General features: G+C 36.5%; 1 protein-coding gene across 3 annotated transcripts in view; it reads right to left on the reverse strand.

The window, feature by feature from the left end:
- LOC148657882 (beta-arrestin-1) overlaps window positions 1-27,837 on the reverse strand; it is a 51,805-nt gene that overhangs the window by 22,211 nt on the left and 1,757 nt on the right. For 2 of the 3 annotated variants that reach the window (XM_088638493.1, XM_088638491.1), the window contains exon 2: window positions 11,612-11,686. The exons of the other annotated variant lie outside the window; for it this stretch is intronic. In XM_088638493.1, coding sequence (XP_088494619.1) covers window positions 11,612-11,686 — 75 coding nt within the window. The remainder of the gene's footprint in view (window positions 1-11,611; window positions 11,687-27,837) is intronic. 3 annotated transcript variants of the gene reach the window in all.

Genomic DNA, 27,837 nt, shown 5'->3' on the forward strand with positions numbered 1-27,837 from the left:
AGCTCATGTCTTACATTTCAATATGAACGTATATGTTAATATCTATACATTAATATTGAAATATTGTATTCATACTGTATATATAAACTTCAAAATGAAGTTGACACATGGTACTGAATTTGAACTATGTTTTTACTTTAAAAAGTTTGAAAAATATCTTTATTTTTTTGTCTTTATGGCTTAAGCAATAGTTTCTTTACTACAAACAATAAAAGGATTCCACTCTACACAGTAATAGTAACAAATATGCTTTTTGTACAACAAGCTTCACATGAATAGTTCATTTACTTACTGTTTATTGTATTTATGTTAGAATTGCCAGGATGAGTTCATTAAGAACCAGCATAAACTGTTATTCAAAAAGTACAATATGTTTAACTAGAGAGCAGCAAAAAAAAAATGCCTCACAAGAGGAATAAAGACAGCCTGGCTACTATCAGCATGACTGAAATCATGCTAAAATCATCTGTGAGAAATATTCCAATTCAGCAATCTGAAGAGTAATCAAGAAAAACCAGGAAACAGGAAATTATGGGCCATGTCCTAGGTAGAGGATCACCAGAATGGACCAGGGTCATCATATCAGTGTGAACCATTCATTCTCAGGCTTCAGTCACTACAGTAGAAGGACGTTCATGATGACAGAAACAACACATCAGCTGGGAGGTATCTCTTTTAACACAAGAATACCTTTTGTGTTGTTTGAGGCCAATTTTACTGCTCCACTGATTCTGTGTTCCAGCAAGCCAATTTGAAGGTCTGGATTTTCAAGAAAATAATGCAAGACCTCACCCAGCTACAAATACAGCACCACAATGTCAAGAAAACAGTGTCAAGGTCTGTTGAATCAATTCTCCAAAACCATCAATAGGAGACAACCGTGACTGTCCAACCTTCAGCATGTTAATGCAGATGCACAGTGAGAGTGGTGGAAGATCTCACAGTAGGCAATACAGCACACCAGGCAAACCACAGTGCATCACTGCCAGGAACTGTGTTAAAGCTCATTGAGATCATACCCAACACTAATTTCACGTTTCATTTTGTGTCACAAAGAAATATAATCATAATTCTTTTCATTGTATTTTTCTTCTCCTTTATTGTAATATTGTCTGTTACCTATATTTAAATTCTTAAAAACAGACCTGAGTGCTCACTATTTTTTTGCATCAACGTGAATTGACTTAGAAAGACACGACACAGTTGACAACTCGTCTTGTGTAATGATATCCAAATCAAAAGGAAATGCACAATTCTTCATAACAACACAGTAATGACTGTAACAGAACCTATTAATAAAACTAATATTAGTTTTATTAATAATTTTAATAGTAATAGTTTTTATTCTTTTCAATAACAAATTATTAATCTTCAGACCAGTAAACTACTAACTTTTAAAAGAACAAGACAGGACAAACAGCTTAATTTTGTTTCCAGCCATTCATATGTTCAGAACAAGATAGATACAAATTATTTAGCTAATACACATATGTATTGTACTTTATACAGTAATCGTAATTATATTTCACAATTCAGCTTTCTACCTTTAGAGCTGTATAGAGAGTGCACCCAAAAGAAACAGAAAAAGTAACTTTATTATTTTTTCTGTTCTACTAAAGCTATTGATAAGTGTAAGGACATCTAACCTACTGTATATACAGTAAGACTCATAACTTTCACGTGACTTCCTACTGTAACTTGTTGTTTTAAATTTTAAAATTAGGCATAATGCATCAAGATGTGTATGAGAAAGTCCAGGTCTTCAATTCTAATTCATGTTCTTTTTACCTAAACCCGTTCCTTCACAGACATTTAACGGAAATGGATTCAGATGCTTATAAACTAAATTAGATTTCATATCTTTTACGTTTTGAAAATGCTATTAGGTCCAATAATGTACTACTGTTGGGGACAAGCAGATTAATTTGAACTGAACAAATAAGAATCATTATCAAACAAGTGTACCAGCTGAGTGGATCAAATTCTGAAGTACATTCTCATATCTCAAAATTAGGTTTTGAAACCACATAAAGGTCTTTCAGATTTTATATTTTGTTTTTCCATCGGGTTGTACAGTTGCCGGAGGATGATATTTGAGTTTAAAAAAAAAAACATGTTTCAGTTAAATTATAACTGTATTTATTCTTTTCTATCAAAGTACTGTAAACACGAGCTCAACAGCGTGGAAGTTCATCAATACAATTTCATTAATCCATTCCGTTTCAAAACGGTCACACAAGAAGAGTCTTCTTTTGAAAGCCAGTTTCATTCTAGTACAATTCTGTGAAAACTGCATACTGTGCAAAACCCCAAAGGCGTGCTTCTACACAAAATCTTCTTATTAGTAGTAGTTTACAGGTAGTAGATTACAGGACTTCACACTGGTCATACTGTATTAGGAAACTGATTCAGTCTTAGTGCTCCTTGTAAAGTCTGCAGTGCTGTAGACTGCTGCCATTTTAACATTAGATAATGGCTCTAAATGCAATTACTTCAACTCCCCACCTGTGAAGCTTTACCGCTGTCATAAATTAGCACTCTTCTGTTTGGGAGCCTCATTAGATTTCAGTACTGATCATATAAGCTTCCTTCACTAATGAGTTGAACATCTCAATTGACACTGTGCAAGAAAAAGTTGAAAATGTACAGCAATGTTTTTAAATTCTTGCCAAGTCAGCACAGCTATCACACTATTAAAGAACAGAGATATGTGGACATCAGTAGTATCTACTGAAAATTGGACACCATTTGGTGAATGAATAAATAACATCCATACTGTGTCAGAACACATTGTGAATTAGAACCTCTTTTTCAAAATCAATTTGTGAAAAATTAATAAAGAGCTCAGAAGAACCCAGGAGTATGGGTACATCCTGGAAAGATATGTTTGTTATATTGTTCGAACAAGTGCAACTGCCTGACTAAAATGAGCCATTTACAGTATGTGTTAAAGAATGAACTGTGCAAGATACAGTATGTGCCCCTTTTCAAAGAGTGTTTTTTTTTTTTAGAAAATGAGGTTCCCTAACTTTAAACAAAACTGAGCATAGACATCAACGCAAATGCTAGAAAGCCAGAACACCAGAGTGTCAGTCAGCTTCAGATGATTTGTGGTGACCAACACCTTATCTAGAGACTAGTTGTAGTCTCTGTTATTCCTTGGTTGGCTGTATTGTCATCTGATCAGTCCATTTATTTATAACTCTCAAAAAAGTCCTGTTTTCCAGCCTCTGGCCCCCTTAGCTGACAATGTCAGACTTATAAACCCGTCTTGCATGTGGTTCCATTTTCTGCTGGTATCCAAACTGACAAGTGTCAAGATGAATACCTAGGTACAGTTTGTATTGACTGGACAGTTTCCGAACTACGACCGTGTTAAAGAAAGGCTAATTTTGAGAATGGCTGTTACTGACATTTGCTGAAGGGAACTTTACTGACACTTTTCAATACTTTACAGAAAATACAAATACATTTTTAAACGTCTTCTTGCCCCTGCAGGCAAGCGAGAATACCTTGGTGGATGTCACTGGCAACTTTGACACCAGCATAAAGTGAAAGCACATTGCTTAAGTAAACTACATTCAGGTATTCTCTCACTTGACATTTGGTGGTCATGGGAGCATAAAAAATAAAAATAATACCTGCGTAATATAGTAATAACCTATATTTATCTTACTATGGATTGTGTGCTCGATCCTTTAGATCCTTTAAGCAGTACTCAATGAGAAATGAATAAATGTGTTAGGGTTGTGTACTCATGCTTTGTGACCGCAGTAAAAGAACACAGTAAATAAAGGTGTCTCTCACTTAAGAGATATAGAATTATTTTCTGTGGCTACAACATAGTGTTGTTGTTGTTGTTTTTAATTAGTAAGAAACCTTGCATGTTATATTTAAACTCCCATGCACTTGATACTAAAAATGCTGCGTTTTGTTATTCTTGAGCCCAACTGACTTGCAGCTCATCTTAGTAGCAGGGCTCTTTGTAGATCAGTTATGCTAGAAACACAAACATCAAGAGGACAAGGTGAGAAATTAAGGCTCTGATAAGGGAGCACCAGCAGATGTTGGAAGGAACTCTATTAGCGATACGGTTGGCATAGCAACAGTAGATGGCATCTGCTGTTTAACACTTCCATGCGAATTAAGGTAATCACTGTGATATGCAAAAATATATGGAGTGTGTGAATTGACTTTTTACATCTTGATATGTGAGGTGAGTGGATTAGCTACCATTCAAGAACTGTGAGTGTGAACATCCTGATATCCTGAGGGGCTATGATAAAGAGTCGATAATACTTGGGGTGATGGCCAATGGAGAGGTTGCACATGACCTCACATGAACATTTGGATCCGCTATACAGATGATCCTCTCATCATCATTTCCATACACAAAAAATTATTTAAAGAAGCTGTCTGTAATTATTTGTAATTATTCAGTTTTGTTACTTTTTTGTTAGTATGGGAACTACACTACATCAGCACTACATTAGCAATTTTCCAGTCAATGGGTATCGCCCATCTTGAGAGACAACAGTTTCTTCGCCCTTCACACTTCATAGCTGTAGTTCACTACTGTCTTCGTTCACTACAGGGATCCCTGATTGTTCAGTGTACCATGTTGATAATAATTGCCCCTGGGCTTTACGACTAACAGACACTGTACTCTTGCCTGTGGAAATCATTCTGCTTCAGTTTTTACACTTCATAACTTAAAAAGACATACAGGGAAAGTTCAATTTTACCCCTGCTTAAAACTGTGACTGCACTTGCAACTGTGTCTTATTTTAATCACATACAGCTTCTTTAAACTAACAATTGACATTTAGAAAGCATAATTAAACAACACAATACTGTACACTCCTCAGATTTGATTGTGACTGCATTGTACTACAAGTATATCCCATAGACAATTTCTTGTGCTTTTATTTTTCTAGTCAGTTTTGGTGAATCTCAACAAAGTATTATTTGAAGGATAAGATGATATTTTGCTATTGCTGCATGCATGTATTTGTTTTAATTCTAAATGGAACATTGAAATATGTCTTATAGCTAAATAAAAGCAAGCACGATCAGCTGGCACATTAATTTGATTAGCATTTGTGTTGTGTTAAACAGGAATCACAGACGGCACTGAGCTTTAACTTGTCAGACACTGATTTTCAGACATACTTACTCTGTATTTTATTTTTTAGGTGGAAAATGGAAGTCTGCTCAGAGAGATAGAGCCTCTGATGATTTTGACAAGAATGTACAAGTGAATATGAGGGCTAGAAGCACTAGTGAAATGTACTTTCCAGGTCTAGACTTAAAGAGCTTTATGCTGAATGTTTTAAAAACAAGAGAACTACACAGCAGCAAAGCTGTAATGAAACTTTGTTTGATGCACAACTGTCCTGTTCCACCCCTGCTCCGCTTACTGTATATTACAGTATGTCAGAAACAACACAATAACATTTAATTTTTATCACCATCTACCTATCATGATGTCATTGTCCATCAAAATGAATAATGAGAAAATGTTCATCTTATGAGTTTTAATTATTCATTATAATTTTAGTCATGGCTGTTCATGCCTTAGCAAGATGAACCAGAATTATATCATTCTGATTGGGAGAGAGTAGGTACTCAAGCTTGACTGCCTGATTATATTAATTTGCCATGGGAATATTTTTAGATTATAGGTGCTTCAGAGAGCATCAAATCCCCAGATTACAAAGCATTGCATTGTGATGCAACAGCAATATCTGTTTAATTACATTTCAATTACATGTATTCATTTGACAGTTGCTTTTTTCCAAAGTGACTTACAACTGCATCCAGTCCGGATGTAAAGATTGCATAAAACAATTGCATTCTCTCCTGTTTATCTTTCTACACATAAAGTAAGATTTGTAAGTATAATTTGAATGATTCTATGTAAAGACTGCTTTCACAAATATGAACTATTAAACATCAGAAAAATAAACTCTTTCTATGAACGAATCATTTTGCTTCTCGTTTTCACTGACACTTCAGACACTTCAAATGTATATATCTTATATAGAACTTAAATATGTTGCCTTCACTGACAATGGCATCTCTAGTCTCTTGGGTTCCATGATCATGTTTCTGAGAACTTTCTACAAGATAGGTTTCCTCACATCTGGCTTTGTTTCAATGGAGTTGGAAAAGGAGTTTTAACAACTTCTTACATTTCTGTTTATTTTAAATCAACAAAGGAACATCAAATCCTATAGAATATTACCAGAGAAATGTATATTTAACGTGTTGTTTATGATGTGCCCAGTTCTGCAAAATTCACCCGAAATTAAACATTTCCAGCAAAAGGGTTAGGAGTGAAAACAGTGGATTTTTTTTTCTTCTGCAGCAGCAGGCTGAAAAGACAGGAACTCTGAACATTTCTTTGCCCCCCAGGCCTGTACGCTCAATTTATATTCCACTTCATTGCTGCAAATGAGCAGGAGACAGATGCACAGTGAATGGCCTCTGGAGTCATCCGAGGAACTTAACAAGCTGCTTTCTACAGCCCGACGTTCTGCACTAAGACAATGTCCTTTCATGGGAACCCAAAGGTCAGTCTGGCATTTCATGTCAGCCAACTAAGGATTTATTTCTTCATTCTTTTGTTGAAGTCCCACATAGAACACACAGCTATATCCTTAGTTTGACGTGATTCAACATTGACTTACATAAGCATTTAAAATTCAGAGTGAGCTTTCCTAACTCCATTGATGTCGTGTGCTGTGCTGATTACTCGGCATTGACTGAGTGCAAAGAAATTATTGGAACAAAAAAGAGGATCTGAGAGTCGTGTCGGGTGTAATCAGAGGAGATATGCTATCTGTGCTCCTAGGGCAAACGGTGTAATAATTTACAAAATCTTCCCATCTGAAGCAAAAATTAAATAACAGCACAAAGGGAATCTTTAAATTGTTTTCATTATTTAGATGAGTTCTCATAATTAGGTAGGCATGTGAATTGTTCATAATTTATCTTTATAATCTAAGATTTATCTCCTATTCCTCTTCAGTTGAGAGGTTTAATTTTGAATACAGCTTCACATTTTTGCCGTTTAGTTGCTTATGTGTTTTTGAACATTGTTCAAAACATCTAAAATTATAAAGCACAAAGTCTTTTAATTGGTATCTCTTCTGTTCTATCATTTGAAAAGGGAGCTTTATGTGGTCAAACTATTGATGTATTTTGGGGAAAATATTGTACTGTATATAAAAACTTTTCAGTGTTTTGTACTTTCATCTTTCAGCAACTTTTGTTCTTGTTTCACTGTAGTACTTTAAAACTGATCCTGGTATTTTTAATTATTTACTTTTAACATAAAACATCCTGCTTTGGTCTCAGGTCATTGCAAAGGGTCCTAACAGCTTGCATTTATTTCTGACATTTCTGAATAATTGAACACATATTTCAGAAGAGGAGAAAAACTGACCTCAAACACCTGTTTTATAATTAACGAGTCATCTGAGGTATACTGTATGCAGTAAATATCAAACAGATTTTAATTGCTCTACCAGCATCTGTTTTGTAGTTTAACCATGAACATGCTACAGTTTAATTATTCCATACCAATTTGCCCAGGAAGAATGAACAAAATCAGTTATGCACTGATGACAAAAATGTATTAAGGGAGCCACAGGAGCTCTGTAAGGAATTCACTTCAAATGAAATAAGTTAGTGTTCAGAACTACCCTTCATTTTACAAACATTCATATAAAGCAATTGAATAATATTTATTGGCCATGCAAAGACATGATTTCCATATTTCTATAGACAAAATAAGTGGTTTGCTCAGTTTCCCCCACATCTTTTGCTGATTATGTTTAGAATAATCCGGATCCATTTGATAAACATTACTTTGTGGCAAAACAGGGGAGTGATTCCACAGATTGGAAAGGTACAGGAACTGTCACAAGCAGATGATTACTCAGTATAGATTGCTGTACTGTACATGACATACAGCTGGGCATTTAATCTGCACCAGGGGGGTTTTGTCATTGCTCATAGAGGTCAGTCAACAATTATTGACTTATTAACACCTAAATGCACACTTATTCATGTCACTGCTAGTGGTTTTTCAAAACAGTGCAGCAATTCTGTTGCTTTAACATGAAGAACTCAGTTGTTCTGTCACAAAGGTATGGTGTTTAAGAACTTCAGAGCAGAAGGCTTTCTGATACCTTTGCCCTTATAAATAGCATCCTAATTGAAGTTAAGAACTACAGAATAAATATACCATTCCTACAGCTGTGACCTCTTGTGGAGTTTAGCTTCATTTATTATCATGCATATCCACAAATACCTGTTGTGGGAGGCATAAGAAATAAGAGTATCTAGCGTGATTATGTGAGCTTTAAGCTAACACTGTTTTGTCATTCTGTGTGCTAAGGCTTACTGTGTAACGAACAGTTCTTTCGGGACCCTATGCGGACGACACAGTCCGACGGAGTGGGGAAACACTGGGGAAACGTCATGCAGGAAAACGGGGCTGAAGACAAGGGGGCGTGTCCAAGGTGCGCTGGTGCACGGGGGAGGTGTGGCCGAGGCGAACAATCCAAGAGTAATCCTTAGGGAAAATCCAAAACGCAAGGGTAAGTCCAAAACCAGGAGATCCATCAGAGGAAGGAATTAAAAACCACGAAGGCCGGGTCGGAACCGGCGGGCGGGGAACAGGAACGGGAACCGAGGTTAAAACCTTAACGGGACCAGGCGCTTCCTGGTCCCGGACTCGCACGATATGGAAATCAGATGCAGAGCCCGGATGAGCGTCAGCGCCTGGCTTTTAAGGTGGGCTAGGTAAAAGGGATCAGGTGCACAGAATGAAGTCTTTAGTGAAAGGGCTGGAGCACCCTTAAGGAGGGGGGACTATAATCGTGACATACTGTGGTCCATGCTATTAATACACAAAGGTCACTGCATTATACTGTACATCAACACTGTAAAAAGAAGGAAAACTGGAAAAGAAGAGGTTTAATTCCATTATGAAAGCATTGTACTTCTAATGAAATTTATAGAAAATCAAATTAAATGTCATTGCTTAAATAAAATCACATGAAATGCATTTTGAACTTGGAGGACAAAGATAATACTTCAATGTGTAGCCTAAATTAATTTGACAATGTGATGCTTTTTCCCCAGTCTAAATAGCATTTAACTCCTAGAGAGGTCAGATTTGATTGTGCATCCTGGGTAAACATGCATTCAATTAATCTGTGTTTCATTAATGCATCCTAGTATTGCACTTGTCAAAACAGTGATCAATTTTTAATGTGCTCGAATAGCTGAAGCTCTGGATTTGTAACTGGGAGGTTTTTGGTTCAGATAGTGGGTTGGGCACTGCTTCTGTACCATTAAGTAAGGTGCTTCATTGAGATTGTTTCATCTAAAGAAACACCATATTCCTTTTATGTATATTTTCAAAAATAAAGCATACAGATTCCGTTCTTGGCATAGAGTAGACTGATCATTCATGACTGCAATTGATACACATGCATAACTTTGACTAGCATGAGCATTAAATCATTTAATTAGTCTGGGCCCAGGTGTTGAATATCAAGTCTGTGGAAAATTGGGAAAGAACCATTATGTTAAATTATCAAGAGAACAACATCCTTGTGCATCCTGTATGTTGGTGGCACCTCTTGTGATGAATCAAGGTTCCATGTAAACTACTTGCTGCCCTTTCTGTGGGCTCTTCTTGACATGGCAATATTCCAGCAGGACAGTGCATACTGCATCTGCATGATGTTTGTGTAGCAATAACTTTCTTGCAAGATGACAGTGTGAGTTATTGCATGGATGATCTACTCCAATGACCTGAGCTTCATTGAACATTGGTGGGATGAGTTAGGGCAGCGTGTCATCTAGAGCTTAGAGACCAGTGAATAGGCACTTGTCCAGGCTCTAGAAGACAAGTAGGACAAAACTCCACATGACAGCATCTGCAACCAGGTCCAAAGTGTGAGTCCCAGATGAACAGATTATATTGCTTCCAGTAAGTCATCCTACAATGGCTTTCTGTCACAATTGGGATCCCTCCTCTTAAGAGCGCTCAGACCCTTTCGTATTTAGGTGATTATGTGCACATGCCTCCTGTTTTGTTAGTCATTATTTAAGCCTGGTGCTCTCCCTATTCCTGGCTCAGCATTGGAAGATGGACACCCGGAAGTCCACCTTCCAGCGGGTCCAGGAGAGACCCAACAGCATAGGTTTCCTCACGGCGTCCTGACCATCTGAGTCTGGGGCTTGGAGCGCCTGGCCTTGCTACTCTCTTTTAACTTCTTGTTCCAGTCCTGGATCCCGCTCTGAATTTTAACCCTGTCTTGTCTTGGATGGATCACCCAGTTTTGGGACTTTGGACTGCACCCCAGATTTCCCGTTTTTGACTTCCCTAGACTAGTTGCCTTCGCCACGCCCCCCGAGCACCAGATCACCGCCGTCACCGCAACCTGTCTGTCAACCCGTCCTATCCTGCTGTACCTTCCCCTGATGTCCTTCTCCACTTACTTACGGATTATACCGTCTGCATAGGGTCCTGAACTACGCTTCACGTACGCTAGCCTACACTTTCACAGTAACAAAACGCTGAGATCAGCACTGCGGCTGATAAATGTTCATAATGAATTTTTGCATGTTTAATAAAACTTCAATCCACTTGAAACAAAACAATTGTCATTTTCCCCAAACATATTTTTTTTAATTTGATAAATATATATATATAAAAGTTTAAAAATAGTTCAATGGGAACATCGTTCTAAAAAGACATTGAATATCCGTGCCAGTACTATGTGTTCCAGGGATACAATTTGCTCTTGCAAGGAAATTCAGCTTGATCTCATGAGAAAGAAGCAGCTGATTACATATCCATATATTACATTCAGAGCACTCTGATACTCTCTCTGGTAATAATTTTATACAGCACTTTCTACCAAACACAGAGAACATTTCCTCTGCCCTGAGAACCCACCTATCAGCACATGTTCCTGTCTTATTAATTCACTGCAATCCTCTTAGATCTAAAGCTCATTTTAGAAAGCACCATCTTCTGTTGTGTTGTATTTTCACATGGTTTTAAACAAAGATAATACTCTCATTAACCGGCTTGCCTCTCTAATTGTTCCGTTTCATTAAATAAACCCTAGAAAGTCCTCAGTCCAAACATCATACCTGTATGTACTATGGCAAAATAATTGAAAGTGAAATAAATGGAACAAAGTATCTGGGTTAGGACTAAATGTGTGTTGTCTGCAGTGTCAAACAATCTCCTTGCCTGTGGCCATCATGAGCCATCCTGAGCTTACAGAGTAATAGGAATTAGGACAGGAGAAATGTTGTCACATTTTATAAATTAGTTGAGCTTACGTTCATTGAAAGTACCATCTCTGGAGAGAAAACTACAAGGAAAATCTACCAGATTCATCACATATAGTAAACCTTGCAGAATAACACAACAAATACTACATTTTGTATTTTATTTTTGTTAAGTTTTAGATTAGATAATAAACAAGTTTATAAACACCATATAAAGATAAGGAATGCTAGACTAATTTTTCACCCAAGAATAAAAATCAAAGTATGCACATTGCACTCATACCTGTAAAGTCCAGCCATCTTTGAGCTGCTTATATTATGGGTTGTAACGGCATTTCCATTTAACTGAAAGACTTCTCTGCAGAGGAGACAGCATTTTATGTATTAGCAATCACAGAGACGGATGGAACAATTTGCAGAGAGCTTTATCTCTGCCTAAACAAATGGCTTTTAAGAAGCTTCCAGAGCTGGCATAATGATGATGAAGGATGGCAGAATTAGAGAAAGACATCCTTTCATTGCAGGCAGAGTTATTCCACTGGGTAAACACATGACATTAACTCCATGGGACCCTCTGACTACTCTGATATGAAAATTCCAAACGATAAGATTTCCTCATTCCCCACAAAGACAGCTGGTCTGGTTCAAGCTGATTCAACCATACTCCTTTTCTGGGTGTTATTCTTTAATCTAAAGCAGATTTCATTGTAGTTCTCTTTCCCACTATTAAGAAGAAGCAGAATGTCCCTTAATGTCTCTTTGAATGTAACTGAGAAGGAATTTCGCGCTGTGACTCTGGCTAAAACTGGCCGTGCCAACGTTCACCTTAAATGACCATTGTGATTACAGGGACCAGGGTATCAGCTGACATCCAATCATACATTTTTATTTGTGAAGCACACTGGAAATTAATTTGTGCTTACAGTTTCCCAATCAATGAAAAGTTAGAAGGAATAATATTGCTGTTTCTGTAAAAATGATACCCTTTCAAAAACATGTCAAAACGTTTGATTTGGTTTTTCACTTGCCATAACTCTAACCTAGGTTCTGAGGGAAACCTCCTAAAGATCGTGTACAAGAAGAGACACAAACTGACAAGCTAGATTTATCAGCAGTTAAGTAAACATACTTTCTTAATTTTATTTATTTATATTATTTTTTTATTTTATTTAATGTACTTTATTAAACATGCTTTTGTCTAACATATTTCTCTAATACAAAATCCCAGCTGCTATTCAAAATAGCAATATTTGCAATATAAAACAGGTCAGGCATCATCAGAGCATTTATTATTCCTATTAATTACTTTATCCCATAACGAGGGGTAGAAAGGAGAGGTCCTCGCGTACAGTATAAGTTAATTCAGTCTACTACAATATTTTATTCTCATGTGATGTCATGAATTTGTGAAGTATGGAATTAAACAATCTCATCATTTTTACCATCATGGTGTGATTAGCCTGACTATTAGTTGGGCCCTTTCTAAGGTCTGGACATGGGGCTGGTTCTATCTAATTAACTTGCAGTGATGATATGGCCATAGCCCTGCTTCTAGTCTCATTTTTGGTGCATAAATAGACAACAGCAGCATGTCTGGTGGTGACTCAGCTACAGCAAATCCCTTCTTGCCCAGAATATAAAATGAGAATTTCCAAGGGCCATCTTCATTACAGATGTGCTGTTCCACTGAAGCAGTTGCTCTGTATTCAAAACAACACCTGAGACATTGCAATGCTTTTTCAGTGATTATAAAGAATCTGGCATTCCCGTCATAATATTACTGTCAGCAGCACAGCCAAAGTACAGCTCTGGCCAAGAGCATTTCAAAATGACACCCACCATTTAGAGAAATAAGGTTACAGAAGCAGAAGCTTAGGGAGTAACTGAAAACAACGGGTACCTTGTCTGAAATAGATATATCTCTAGTGACCACATTTCAACAAGTGATAAGTACTCATGTTTCCTAACACATTTACATTTTATAAGATGTCTCTGCCCTTTTCTCTCTAATTAGGGCTCACTGGTAACAAAGAAATTAAGTCTTGATGAATAATGGCATATAGTACCTAAGGAATTGCACTCACGTCAGGAAGCACTTTGGCACTGACATACACCCACTGCAGTTATCCTTGTATAATTAGGTTGATCCCTCCCAGCACCATTTCACATACACCATCAGATGCCTGCTTCCGCAGATTTTAAAAGAAACATGTATCTCTAAAACCCTATGCAGTAGGAAGTATTGCATAGTGCATAAGAGGTTCTCAAAGGGTCCTTTGTGCTATCTGAAAGGAGGAGCATACTATAAGATAATGAATACCCAGGGTAGGCAGTATAGAAGGGTAAGTGGGAGTTGGGACACATCCCAGGTTTGTGAAATCACTGTTTCCTCCATTTCACAGCTTCTGGCAGATTGGCTAAGGTTTAATTCAATATGAGTCAATTCCAAGCTTCTGTTGACTGGGAGATTAAATGCATTTGACATTCCTTTTGACTCCAGTTCATGCGCAGGCAGAACATGGGGATAATTCAATTCCTTTCTCAATTGTGTCACTTCTTTTATTGTTTTGTCCTTTTCAGTTGATATCCGGTTCAGGATAAGCTACTTTACCTTAAATTGTGTAATGTAGTGCGGTCATACCATAGTATAATGAGAGTGAGACAGAGTTGCGAGACAACAGCTCAAAGATATTGATATTGGCAGGAGATAAACTATAGAAAAACCATGACGTTTTTGCTATGCGTTCATTGTTCGTTGTTGATAATGTGATGTTTTATCTCTTTTACCACAGAGATAAAAGAGTTCTTTTAAGAAAACAATAAGACAAGAAGATACCCACAAAAATACAAAAAGATAGTCAGCTAATACTTGGATGTGCCTAATTTTCAGAAACAAATCTCTAGTCTTTTCCGGAGCTCTGTCTGGATTTGGATGAATTATAGATGATCCTATTAGGTGAACAGATGCCCTATTATTGAAGCGCCTTAACTTATCAATGTCTGTATAAATTCATAGATTGCAGCTGTTGCCGATGACTGGTAATTGTTAGGAGGCAGGAGGACCTAAAGATATTATTTTCTGTTAAATCGTCATCTTATTTCTTTTACTTCTCTGTTCCACTTTCTTTCGTGGTATATTGAATTATCAAATATAATAGCTTTCCATTTAACATAATTTCACAGTAAGTAGTGAACGAAAGCTACCAAAAAAATCCAGCTTTTATTTTCAATTTAATTTGATATTTTCTGATACTTAGGATATGTGTTGACTACAAAATAAATGTGATTTTTCGCTTAAGCAAGAGCAATCATATTGAAAGCATTTTGCTTTTTTGTCAATTTCTTTTTTCAGTCTTTCCAACAAATGTGCCAAGCGAGTATCTCAGATGTTTAAATGTGCTCTGGAAGTTACTGTATGTGAAGACATTGATCTCTCTTAACCAAAGACTTCATACAGTATGCTTCCATGCCCAGCAGAGTAAACATCAGAATCCAATACAGTCCCACTGTTAGTTCTCGGTTCAGTAGCTGTATCTCACATTCATGGCCATTCCACTGCATCTAAGTAAGAAAAAACAGCAAATCCAGTAAAAATAAATAGATCATTAAGCAGGCTATATCAATTTCACTTCGGGATCAATAAAGTCTTATCTATAGAGTATTGTGGAAAAACGTGTGTCATTTACACAAATGTGATTCTCTAGTTTAAAAACGACATACTTCTTTAATGTTATTATAGTATTGGGTAAAGCAAAAGAGAACAAATTAATGGAGAATTAATTAAAAAAATATGCATTTATGTTCTCTAAAGGAGAAGTTATTGCACTTTGGTAAAGATTTTCTTTTGTAAACTTCAAAATCTGTAACGTTTATTTGAAGGAAAAAGAAATGTCTGTTGATATTTTAATGTTGTTAAATGAAGTTTTCCCTTACTAATTGTGCTCTATCAAGCACCCAGTTACATAAAAAACATTTGCTTACATAGATATGATTATAACACATTGGTATGTGTATATTTATATATTACATTGTAGGTAAAACAGAATGTAGGATGCAATTCTTTAAGGTTCGTACATTGCACAGTTAATATAAAAATGGTACTATCTGAAGTATACTGGAGTAGGGTCCATATTCATTTAAGGCAAGAGGGATAACATATTTCTGAAATTATGTAAGACTATGTTTCAGTCGGTTTGAAAAAATTAGAAAAATGTTTATTTTAAATCAGTATTTTCAGTTAGTTTTAAGGAAAGGGGTCACTCTTTCACCTCAGTGTCTGTGCTCCTGCACTGGTAGTTCTTCCTGTCTGGTACATCACTATAGCAACTGTGCATTAAATGGCTTGCTGATGTGATTGAAACTTAGCATGTAGTAGAGCAGAAGAGCTCAGGAACATTAACATTTTATCAGTAAGTCAATTACTGTTTCAAGTAAAACATCAGAACATTTGATTGCAAAGCAGAGTTTATACATGGAGGCAATCAGGGTTGTAATTGGTGAAATGTGTCTGAATCTCTAGCTATACATAAGTTAATACGAGTAAATACAATAAAGCTACAATGTTGGATGAACCCACGTGTGGCACATTCACTGGGTATCAGAATGTCAGGGTGTCAGACTTCTCAATGTCAGGTATCATCTTATGCCTCATCATTTTCCACAAGGTAGCACCAAAAAGATAATATTAGTGTATGTTTTTGACTGCATTTATGTAATCATAAACTATTAAAAAAGACAAGGGACCAAAAGTATCACGTATAAGATTGCATATAAGAGTAATTCTGTAGGGAATAGAAAAACACCCTTGACAGTCTTTTATAACCTGTAACCCTGTTCTGCACACTGCACACTCTTTCCCATTACCTTGATGGCTTTTAATGAACAAAATCCTCAAAAAAATAAATCTGCTCTCATTTCATCAGCTATGTCTGTATTCGCTGATTTAATACAGCAAATTGGTCCATATAAAAATGTTAAGCTAGTATGATGCTTTAAGTTTGTAACACTATTGGCCATTGTTAACAAGCTTGTCATTCAGGAGCTCAGAGATACAGTATAAGCCTTTGAAACAAACTTGAATACAATATAGTTACTTCGTGTTTTTATAAATTTTACTCTCCAATATTGTCATAAATATATAATAACTTCTCCTAACATACTGACTTAACATCCTTATCTCCACATAATGACTGTGATATCACGAAGAGCAATAAATAAGTTTACTGAATAATACAAAATACAAATTAGTGTATAATTAAATGTTAAAAGGTCCATATTTATATGTCAATACAGTATGTCTACTGTACTACTTCATAATACAAGACGTTTTAGTGCCTCAGGCAGAAAACTCCACTTCTTCACATATAAAGCTATCATAAATATACCACACAGTTAATGTCCTAGCTGTTTACTCGGCTTCGTAATTTAAACAAAATAAAAAGCTCCTCAGAAAATGAACGGTAATTTGCTAGAACAAAGCACTGCTGGAGTAGACTAAGGCAAATAACAGAAGTATATGTTTACCATAACATGAAAATTAAATCCATAAAGCCATTTTTCATAGAAAAAAGCTCAATAGAGTCCTACAAAATCGTTTTGGAAGTCTAAAAATAACAAAACTAATGTAGCATTAAATACATTTAGTCCTGAAAGCGTAGTTTCACACTAATTCACACTCAGTGCTGGAAAATTCTGTTTTTTCACAGTTCTGCATTGTGACTTTGCACTTATGTGACACAGTCAGATAAGTGTGACACAACCCGAAGGATCTCCAAATACTGTCAGGCAGCTGTCAGGCTCAGAGAGCCTCTGTGTTCTTATTTGTCAGACAAGTTTTGTTATTAGACATCAAGGTTTTTTTCGCCCTTCACAAGAAATGATATAAATTGAAGATACTTCATTCAAGGATTGTTTTGCAGCTAAGGACAGACAAGAAGTGGGCAACGGTTACTGAACCTTTCTTCAGAGAGGTTCCCTGATAAAAGAAGCATTTAACTTGTATTTATCATGAATATCAGAAGTTTTGTGCATTATATTATGACTATACACTATACGAAACAATGGGTAAAGCACTACTATAAATTAAGACACCTCATCGTGAGTGTCTTTAAAAGAGAAGAGCTCAAAATGAAGATATTGTTCTCCATACATATATCACTAAATGAAATACCTGGGCTGTGTGGCCACTTGGCATTTATGTGATAAAAACAGGAAGTCATCTACAGTAGAGACGTTTTCACAGCCTGTCCTGTGGTGAACATGTGATGGTCCAATCCCCTATGATCTACATGTGTAAGGACATCTACGTTGTGCGTAATCCTATATTTCACTCCTTACCTTTCTCCTGGCCCTAGGATGGGTTGAATTACTGACAGATCATTATTCTCCCATCGCAAATCCTTGGCACTGGATTGCCACCATAATGCCAGTAATGTTTCACACCGATTTTTTTTACAACTCGATATTTGACTTACAGAACGTGCAACTTAAACTGAAATAAACTGAAAACAGAACTAAAACTGAAATAATGAAATATCTTACTTTTCTTTGTTTGCAAGGCTTTGCAGATCTTACTGTCGGAATCAATGAAGTTCATTAAATTATTGTAAACCCATCTGTGGGTGGGTCATGGGTCATGAACCAAGAGGCTGATAAAAGATAGGGGTCGCCTGAGCCCCCTTTAGAGAAACAGAGGAGCCTTTTCTAATAGTTCAGAATGTATCCTGAGGTTGTGATACATCCAAAGCAGATGTTTTAAAGCTCATATTCAATTTCCCATCTCTAGCCTGGAGGCACAATACTGTAAATTATTAATGTACGTCTAGGGAAGCTGTTAATATGCTAATCAATGTAAATTACACACTTAGGATTTTGCAAAGATTGGAGAAAGGAAGCACTTGTTCTATATATTTCTGAATGTTCTACGTCTTCTCAAATGTAGGGGAGGATGTCAACTATAGAAATCTTAAAGTGGGAACAACATTTCTTTTGTTTTTCATTCCTGAAGAAATGAGGTTTATATCTCCTGCATGTCAGAGCCTGATAGACTTCCATGCACTGAAGTCATTGTCACAAATCGTATGCTCCTCCTGTAGTTACAACCACAACTGCTTATACTCCTGTGTCTGTGTTAGCCAAGCCAAGAGCACAGTTTTATGCTTATACAGCAGCAGCATTACTAATAAAAGCCTCAATTCAGATTAAATTCTGGAGGTTCTATCCTTATAAGTAAGTTAGTTCTATCATGCAAATAGAACATGTATCCCATTTTTAATTGCAACAACATTTCAAAAAGTAAGGAAAAAATATGTTTTTGCTCATTGTTGATGGTTGATATAAAAATATTTGATATCAATACACTGGGAAAAATTCTGAAAGAGGAGTGGAAGGTAAATGTGAATATGATGTGGTTTGTTCTGAGGCTCACAAATTATGGTGCCTTTCAGGTCTTTCGCCAGTGGTTTCCTACAGTATATCTCTTCCCAGACATCACTCTAATTAAAACAGCCTCTCGCTTCTTATGGGAGATGCTTTGCTTTGTTTTTAGAACATTCTTTTATGACTGATTAATGTTGCCTGTCAGTGTAGATTTAAAAATATTTCTTAATATATTGAAATTCAAACAGGAAGGTGGCTATGTAAGTATGCAGAGATGATGGACTAGGGGATAAATTAGCAGGCAGAAAAAAATAACAGAATTTACTTGAACTAATGTAGTATCAAGCACACACTCCAAAAATAGAGTTAACAAAAATTCAGCTTCAACGAGTCAAGAGATGTAATATCTTGTATTCAGTGCACTGCATATTGAATCTAAGCTCCTAAAACATTATTCAGTGTCTTCAGTTTATAAATGGGATTCTTGCCAATATCTGAATATCCCTGCATTTTTAAAAAGCTTTCTGTATAACAAGATTTCCAAATCCATTCTCCATGGCTATTGCCATCTGCATGACCTGCATACTATATAATTTATAGCAGTCAGAAAATGTTTGTGTTTATTGTCATAAACATTGAAGAGGAGTATAATGAACAAAAAAGTGACAAACCACTCACATCTTTCAACTGCAAGATAAAAATTAGAGTGATCTAATATGATATTGTTTGGCTGTACAGGATAGTAAAAACAATCAAATTAATTAAGTGAGGATTGAATATTTCCAAGAAATGCAAGACTCTGTGAGAGTATTTTCAAAGAAAATACTTATAACGATCTGAACAGTAGCAGCGGTCTCCCAGCATTAGTGATATATCATTGTGAGGCAAATACTTGGCTCTGTCTGGAGATTATTCCCAGGAAAAAAAATATTGCATCAAAGGTGTGCAATTACTTTATATTTGGAACTTTTGTATTTGTTTTAAAGAAACCACAAAGCCATTATATTTTTTAATACGTTGATTAAATACATTAGTTGCATTTTGTGCATATTAATTTTGCTTCTATTAATCATACATCCATTAATAGAGAGCCACTTGGCAAAAATCACAATAAACCAGATATCCCATGCAAACTCCACACAGACAGCACCTACAGGCAAGTGTAGAAATGAATCCAGGCTAACACCCATACTGTTGTGTTTGCTGTTTCTTAATCATTACAAATTATATTAATAATATAGTTTAATGTGTCTATTATGCGCATTAAATATATTATCTGTAAAAATGCTAGGGATTCTTTTTTACTCAGTGCTAAAAGGCGATATTTGAAAGCTGTTACTCCTGGGTGTGTCATGCTTTCTCAACATTTTATTCCTGAGCAGTGCAGAAAGAAACACACTATTACCCTGCATGAGAAAAGGCATGCCACAAGTGACATTGTTTATAATTGAAGCATAAACAATTATATAGGAGGTGTAGAGTAGTTTTGTTAAGATCTAGACATGAGATCAAGGCTTCCCTGTCTTGAGACTCTAATTATAAAGTCTCTACTAGTTTATTATACTTTGTTCTGTTCAGTCAGTTTGTTTGTATAGCAGTTGTGATTTGCCTGAAGTCTGAAGTATTAGCACAACCCATGCAGAAAATGCATTAGTAATAAGGAGTTTTTTCATTAGGGTGTTATTTTAAAAAAATAACTTTTACATTCTGTTTAGTAGATTATAGTAATTAACTGGTAATGTGACAGATTAAAACACACCAATATTTAGAAAATTTAAACAAAACAGGGCATCCCTCATTTAATTTGAATCAATGGATTATATACTGTAACGCTTACGGCCGACAGGCACTGTGTAAGAGCCGGCGTACCAGAGCGGGTGACGTCACCGCCCTTCCCTGTGATAGCAGGACTACAGCTACTGGGCTGTAGAGAGATCTCTCTTTAGCTCACGGTGCTAGGTCGCTGCAGAGAGACGCGGAAGTCCCGGGTTCGAGCCACCTATACTTTGGGCCGACCAGATGCAGCAAGGGCGCCCGCCTGAGCCCCCGTTGCGTTACATTGGTGTCAGAGTGGGATGGGATAGCCCTTCGCCGGGGACGGCGATTTAAGCGGGGGAGAGTGTAACGCTTACGGCCGACAGGCACTGTGTAAGAGCCGGCGTACCAGAGCGGGTGACGTCACCGCCCTTCCCTGTGATAGCAGGACCACAGCTACTGGGCTGTGGAGAGATCTCTCTTTAGCTCACGGGGCTGGGTCGCTGCAGAGAGACGCGGAAGTCCCGGGTTCGAGCCACCTATACTTTGGGCCGACCAGATGCGGCAAGGGCGCCCGCCTGAGCCCCCGTTGCGTTACAATACAATATCTCATGATTACCTAAAGACTACGTTTATTTCAACTACATTTATGTTTTGTGAAATAATTGGTACAGTACCACTTTTCCATATCCTCTACAAAGACATCACTAAAACAGCAGAAACAACCGCTTCGAATGTAGACCAATTTTATCAGATCTCAGAAGCTAATGACATATATATCTCTGTAAAAACACCAATTAGCTACTGAATACTGAAATGTGAAATGGGAAAGAGAGACCTCTAAGGAAAAGCAGACTGCTGCTGTACTTGGTCTTAGCAGACCAGTAGGTGGCGCTCTTCCAAAATGTCCAAACCAATGCCTCAGTATGGTGTCAGGGAAAATGTGTAGTTAATTCTTTGGAAGAAGAGCTATAGAAATGCAAGTACTGAATTAAAAATAAATAACACATCACAAAGTGCACAAAGCTTTTGACAAAGAGCAATAACATCACACTACACATTTACAGTACAGTAAGCACGTGAAGCATCACTGGTTTAACATTCATGCTGTAAAATATACATGCATAACACTCATTTTGTATCTCATTTAAATTAACACTGTTTTATGACCTGAAGAGTACTTCAATCCCAATGATGCAGAGGCAGGGGTCTGTATTCCCCATTAACAAAATAAAATTTCCACAGCAGGTGTTCGCCTTTAGTGCTTCAGCATCACACATGCAATGCAGAATTCTCTTTGCATTATATTGTAATATTTAAATGTTATTTTAGGCATTTCTGGCAGCCTGCAAGAGCCCTTCTTGAGTCTGTTGTAACTCAGACTCTGTTTTAGACCCATCTCTTCCCATTTACACCTATCAGAACGTTTTTTCCCTGTGCTAACTGACACATGGTATTTGTACATGTGCATAAACTGTGACAGCATGTGACCAAATAATACTAACCAAAAAGGAGTTAACTGTATAACTGGAACTAGACTTGTTACTTGCCCTTTAAGGAGTGAGCCTATAAGACATAATTAATTTATATAACAGGAGAAAGGTCAGACCTATGATTCCAGAATAGATGGGATAACTGTATTTGTTCATAAAATAATTACTTTTGTGTCTTTGATGCACCATTCTTTAGATAAAGTAAAGGATGTCTCTTTGGTGGAAGCCAAAGATTAGACATCCTTATAACTGAATTTAAGGAGCAATTCATCAGAATGCTTTTAACACTTCCAGCTTCTCTGAGAGGATGATGGTGTAATCGTGAAGCCATCAGCCCTTTGTGTGAGTCACCTTATGCATTGCCTTGATATGGAAAGATGAGAGGCATTAAATCCATTAGAAGAGATAAAGAACTAAGTACAATACATGCCATGTCTAAGGCTTGTTTCCCTCATTATCATGAAACACAGACAAGGTGGCATTTTATTTTCTTGAAAGCAAAATTAGTTTACAATGTAAGTCTCTGTCACAGCATACATGTAGTAATTTAAACTATGTTTTCAGAAGGCTGGGAACAGCACACTTTGTACAGCTCAAGTTAACATTATGTGTACATTTACAAAACCCTTACTCTACTGTAGGTATAATAGATTATTATTTTAAAACAAAATATTGTTGGTAGATACTTACCATTAGACATTAGACAACATTTTTTGAAAACAAACATACATGTAGTACATTAAACTTCCAACACAACACTGCTGTGAATTATTTATACAGCTAATTATTCTTAAAGCTATCCAAACATTTGACCATACAGTACTTTCCTTGCCACCTGCTTAAGACATTTTATTTTTAAGCATTGCATTTAAATATGGTATTTAAATTCAAGTGTGCCAAAACGCAACAATGTTAGTCACCGTCTCAAATTTGATCTGATCCCCACTGAGGAGTGTATCTCGTGCAGTTGACAGAAACAAACAGCAGGGATGTGCTGTTTGCATTCTCTAATTAAAAAGCAGCACACGTTCAGCATTAGTGCCTTTATCGGGATGTGTGTGCAAACTTTCTGTTTTCTTGGAACATGTTTAAATGTCCTCGGCGATGGGTGTGAAAGGCTGATGAAGGGCAGTGATCCATGAAGGAACAGACTGTCAACGGGCAGCGGTGGGGTTATATAACTCTAGCAGTCAGTACTAAACCAAGGGCTTTTTTTACCAACCAGTAGAAACTGGTAAATAGTTCTCACCCTGGGCTGCTTTCTCACACTCTTCAGGCTATTGATTTCCATCTTTAGAGCCGTGTGCAGGCCAGCTGAGCTCAATGGAGTGCATTAAAACAGACTGCAGTGGCTGCAAAACCAGTCAGCGCTAGGGGTTATATTGATGGTTCGGGTCGGCATGAGTGTTTTTGTTTTTGTTTTTGTGAGAGGCATAAATAGCTGATGTAACAACAATGAACACAGTCTCTCTTAGATACACTGGACCTATGCTGTTCACATTATTACTCAAAAGCAGGGTTTATTAAGCTCGAAACTCTAGGAGAATGACTGTTCTTCCATCAGGCTATAAAATACTTTGTTAGAGTTTCTCTTATCTCCAGGGAAACCATTTCAAACATTCAGCTGCCTAAAAACACAATGTTCAACACGATCCCAAGCAGGGACACAGTTAGAAGCAGTGGGAGACGGCTGTGGTCCTGAACAAGAAAATTGCTCAGAATTAGGATATTATTGGTAATACAAGTTCTGGACATGGAATTTTATGGACGACCTGTGAACATCTACGCTAATAAAAGAGATAGCACCTAAATGTAGACTTTTGCAGTAACCAAGAGCTAGTAAAAACAACCAAGTAAAGAAAGAAATAACCAAATGAGAATGCCAAAAATGTAACAAATCATTCGCTTTCTTTTTATTCAGAAATACAAAAGAGACCTGCGATGCACCACAATGTCAAAACCGCAGGTCTTGATCCAAAATGAAACAATGTAAATAAATTCAAGCTATAAGTTTGTACTGTCACATGAACATTGAACTGGTCTAAAACTGCTGATCTATATTTAAAAAAGAAGCATGCAAAAAATCATGTGGTTAGGAATATTTAATCGCTGTTTTGGGGAACAAAGAAAAAAAATATTATACTTTATAAAAAACATTGTTAGAGAATTTTGTTGACCATGGAATTAATTATGCCACCGAATGAGACAATGGATGCTGGGTAATTTATTGAAAGTGACTCAAGCTTGTCAAGCTTTTGTGTGAGCCTTACATGTGAAGATAGATCTTGTTCAGTTATGTCAGAAGCTTTCAGCCAGGATCAATAAAGCAATTTAAAGCTCTTAATATAAAGTAACAATTGAGCCATTTAAAACCATCCAGACTGTAAAAAGCATGCTGAAACAAGAGTATCACTTTGCACAGCACATATTGTACTTGTTCAAAAGTCATGGGCATTGCAGTATACAAGAGTGATGTTTGAGCTGTCTCTTCAAAACTGCTGTCTGTTGCTGATACTGGTCATTTAAAAAAAATATTATGAAGCTGCTTTAGACGATTTGAATTATCCACTGGGTTGTAGATGATGGGGGTGTTTTAAGATCTGATTTTGTGTACATACTATAAATGCAATGTATTTGTAGGAAATGGAACTAAAGTAAATCACGTTAACCATTTCATTCGTCATACTCACAGATGAAATTGAAGCCATTTTGTTAAATTAATCAGGAAACCAGGATATAGTGCTCTTTAGTTCAAATAGCTTTCCTTAAAAGCCTATGCTATTGTAAATAAAGAAAGATGTAATTTATAGTCATTAACTGCAACATTTTAAAATGAACAGAGTTATTCATTCTTATCTTGCTCTGCAAGTTTCAATACCTTTGGACTCTACAACAAATAAGAAATCGTGTTGCTTTTCTTTAACCCTTCTACAACCTACAACCAATGAATGAAACTCTATCCAACTCCTAAATGACATGAACGTTGAAAAGAGAACCTAAGCAACATCATGGCATTCAGGGAGGCCCCAGGAGATCTTGAGGATACAGAGATCTTAGAGCAGCATGTCACATCCCAGTTTGGGGTGCACAGGGGTTTAGGGATGTTGATGTCAGCTAAGGACATTTAGAGACATTAGAGAGCACCATGTCTGAAATCTGTAACTGAGACTGCAGCAATCTCCAGCTGTCTGATGTTACTCAAATAAAAAAAAAACATCATGACTCTTAAAGTAATCCTTACTGAGAATGTGAGATAAATAATCCAGATGAATATTAAGCATGAAACCAGGTATGAGACAGCAAGGCTTATGAAATGCGTGGTCAATCAGTTTAATGTTTCAAAAGAGAATTGCTTTCCTTTTTGTAGGGTACTACTATTTAGTTTAGAGTGTAAGAGTTCTTAAATCTTACTTATTTTGGCTGCAGTGATTTTTCTCATTTCACTTCTCTTTTTTCTTTCCATTTTTTCCTATGGAACTCACCATAGGTTATATAAACTCTTGTGATGCAATTTTTTTACTTTAATGGGAATCCAGCTCATTTAAGAAAAAAATGTATCTACATTTTTTAAAATAACCCCTCCTCAGCAATTGGAATCACTTCAAGTGTAACAATTTGTGTAATTCTCCTTACACACTTACCACCCTCATAAAAAGTATGCAAGTATGGAACATAAAAACTTAAATCACTGTTTTTTATTCAGTATGATGTTTTTTTAAACTAAATTCAATATTGTAACATACACTGTCTCAGCTGTCATTTCCATTTGGAAATGTTGTATATTTTACAGTGATGCTACACAGAACCAAGCAAAATGAAAAAAACAACACTTTGAATAATACATCAGCATACATTTCTGAAAAGCATTTTTTTGCTGAAATTACGTGACTGCAAATATTGTTTTCTTGCCACTCAAAGCCAGCATTCATTTAATGTATTTCCAAGGTGTGTCACCTTGGAAAGAAAAGCTATGTTTATTGCCATCAGTTTGATAAGTGACTTTGTTACAGAGGATGACAAGATCCATGGGTACATGCTACGTTATGGGTTTTCAAATCAGAGAAGAAATTGAATAACAAGCTGCTCAGTTCTCAATTAGTGTGCACTGCAGAGATTTGGTGTGATGCATTGGGAAACAAAGACCCTCTGCCTCCTCCTTAGGGAACACTCATTATCTGCCTGTACTGTAGGTTTGTTAGCTTTTCTTTTGTTTATGAAATACATTTTCCATTGTTCTAATATCTAACTCCTGCTGAGCCTTTGTGGGATTGTAACTTAGCTGCAATACTGAAGGCTTTACGTTAATCAATACCAAACACCAACAGAGAACCAGATCTGATCATTACAGGTTAGTTTCCTGCTCTCAGCAACAGTGGAAAACAAGATATCACAATACACAAGTGGAAACCAACTGAAACTGGTTCACATTTCATAATGATAAACAGTTCTTGTGTTTCAACTAATTAAGTGATTAAGAACTCCAGGGACTGATTAATGTGCCTCCATTCTCAGGATGGCATTGAACAGTGAACTAAGGTGCCTAATCTCTCTGTAGATCTCAGTTTCAAGTGGTAAACACCTTCCTGACCTTTTTTGTTATCATTTTTATTTTCCTTTGCTCATCTATGTTGTTGAATCTGATACTATAGGATCTTGAGCAATCAGCAACCAAATGAGCTAAGAGTTTCCTGTTGTTTGTAGCCTTTCTTCTGTTTTAATTTCTTTCTTGTTGCCTAATTTCTTTCTTGAGGAAAAAGGCCTAGCTAAGGATCAGACATATAGGGAAACAGGTGTTTCTTCTGCCTCACATATGGGTCAGCCTAGGTAAGCTTGCTGCTCCACTTTGACTCCTTTCCTGTTTCTGAAGATGGTGAATAAGGGGTTTTCTTGCTGCCTAAACACTGCTAATGCCGTTGGTGCAAATACTCCTTCAGGTTGGGACAATTTCTCAGTTCTCTGCATTTCTTTGCCCCATCTGTATGTTGAATCTGTCTTGATACTAATATCAGATTTTGATAAGGGCAAGTATTGCTTTTTAGTTCTTTTTATATATAGGTACAGTACAGTATACAGCACTGTCCATATGGAGCAAACAGGAATATAACAACCAGGAATATACAAAAAAAGGCCGCAGTCAAAATCTTTTGACTCTTTAAGTGTATCATCACTCTTGCAAAATACAGATAACATTCTATAAGTACAAGTTAAAACTGTTATGTTTGCTGTACAACATCTGCAATAAGAAACATTTACTTTTGTCATGTAACTTAATCAAAACCCTCAAACAGTGAAAATATAGTAGCTATTGGAACACATTGTTCATAATGGTTTTCCCAGAATTGTTGTGCATCTGCTTCTATGACAAGAATTTCTGAATAGTGTCATGTAATTTAAATGAGCTTTTGGCAAAATATGATCAGTCTGTAAATTATGTCTTTAGTTTTGCAAACCTTGCCATCATTGTAAACACAAAATCAATTTAATCAGGGGTTTGATTGAAAAAGAATGAACAATAATTTGAAGAGGAATAGACTCAAGATGGCTAAACATGAGCTTCACTTCATTAGGTATGAAGCAGCGTTTTTGAGCAATGCATTTCCAGGCAAAATGTCTCACAATGTCTTAGATAAAAGGCTTTTAAAATACCTCCAATTTGTTAAAAGTGAAGTGATTGAGTGAGTGAAACCACACACAGCATCACGAATAAGAACAAAATAAAAATAAGGAATAAATAAAATAGAGAAACAAAGCATTTATCCAGAGACACCTATTTCTTGGCACTTTAAACAAGTGTTGAAAACTGGGCTGTATCAATGGTGAAAGGCTGGAACATTTGCTGAGATGCAGTGTTTGACTACAGCGGTATTCCAAGTTACTTTTGAGC

Source organism: Lepisosteus platostomus, chromosome 7 (assembly GCF_059453375.1).
Source record: "Lepisosteus platostomus isolate fLepPlt1 chromosome 7, fLepPlt1.hap1, whole genome shotgun sequence".
In the NCBI taxonomy this organism is placed as follows: Eukaryota; Metazoa; Chordata; class Actinopteri; order Semionotiformes; family Lepisosteidae; genus Lepisosteus; species Lepisosteus platostomus.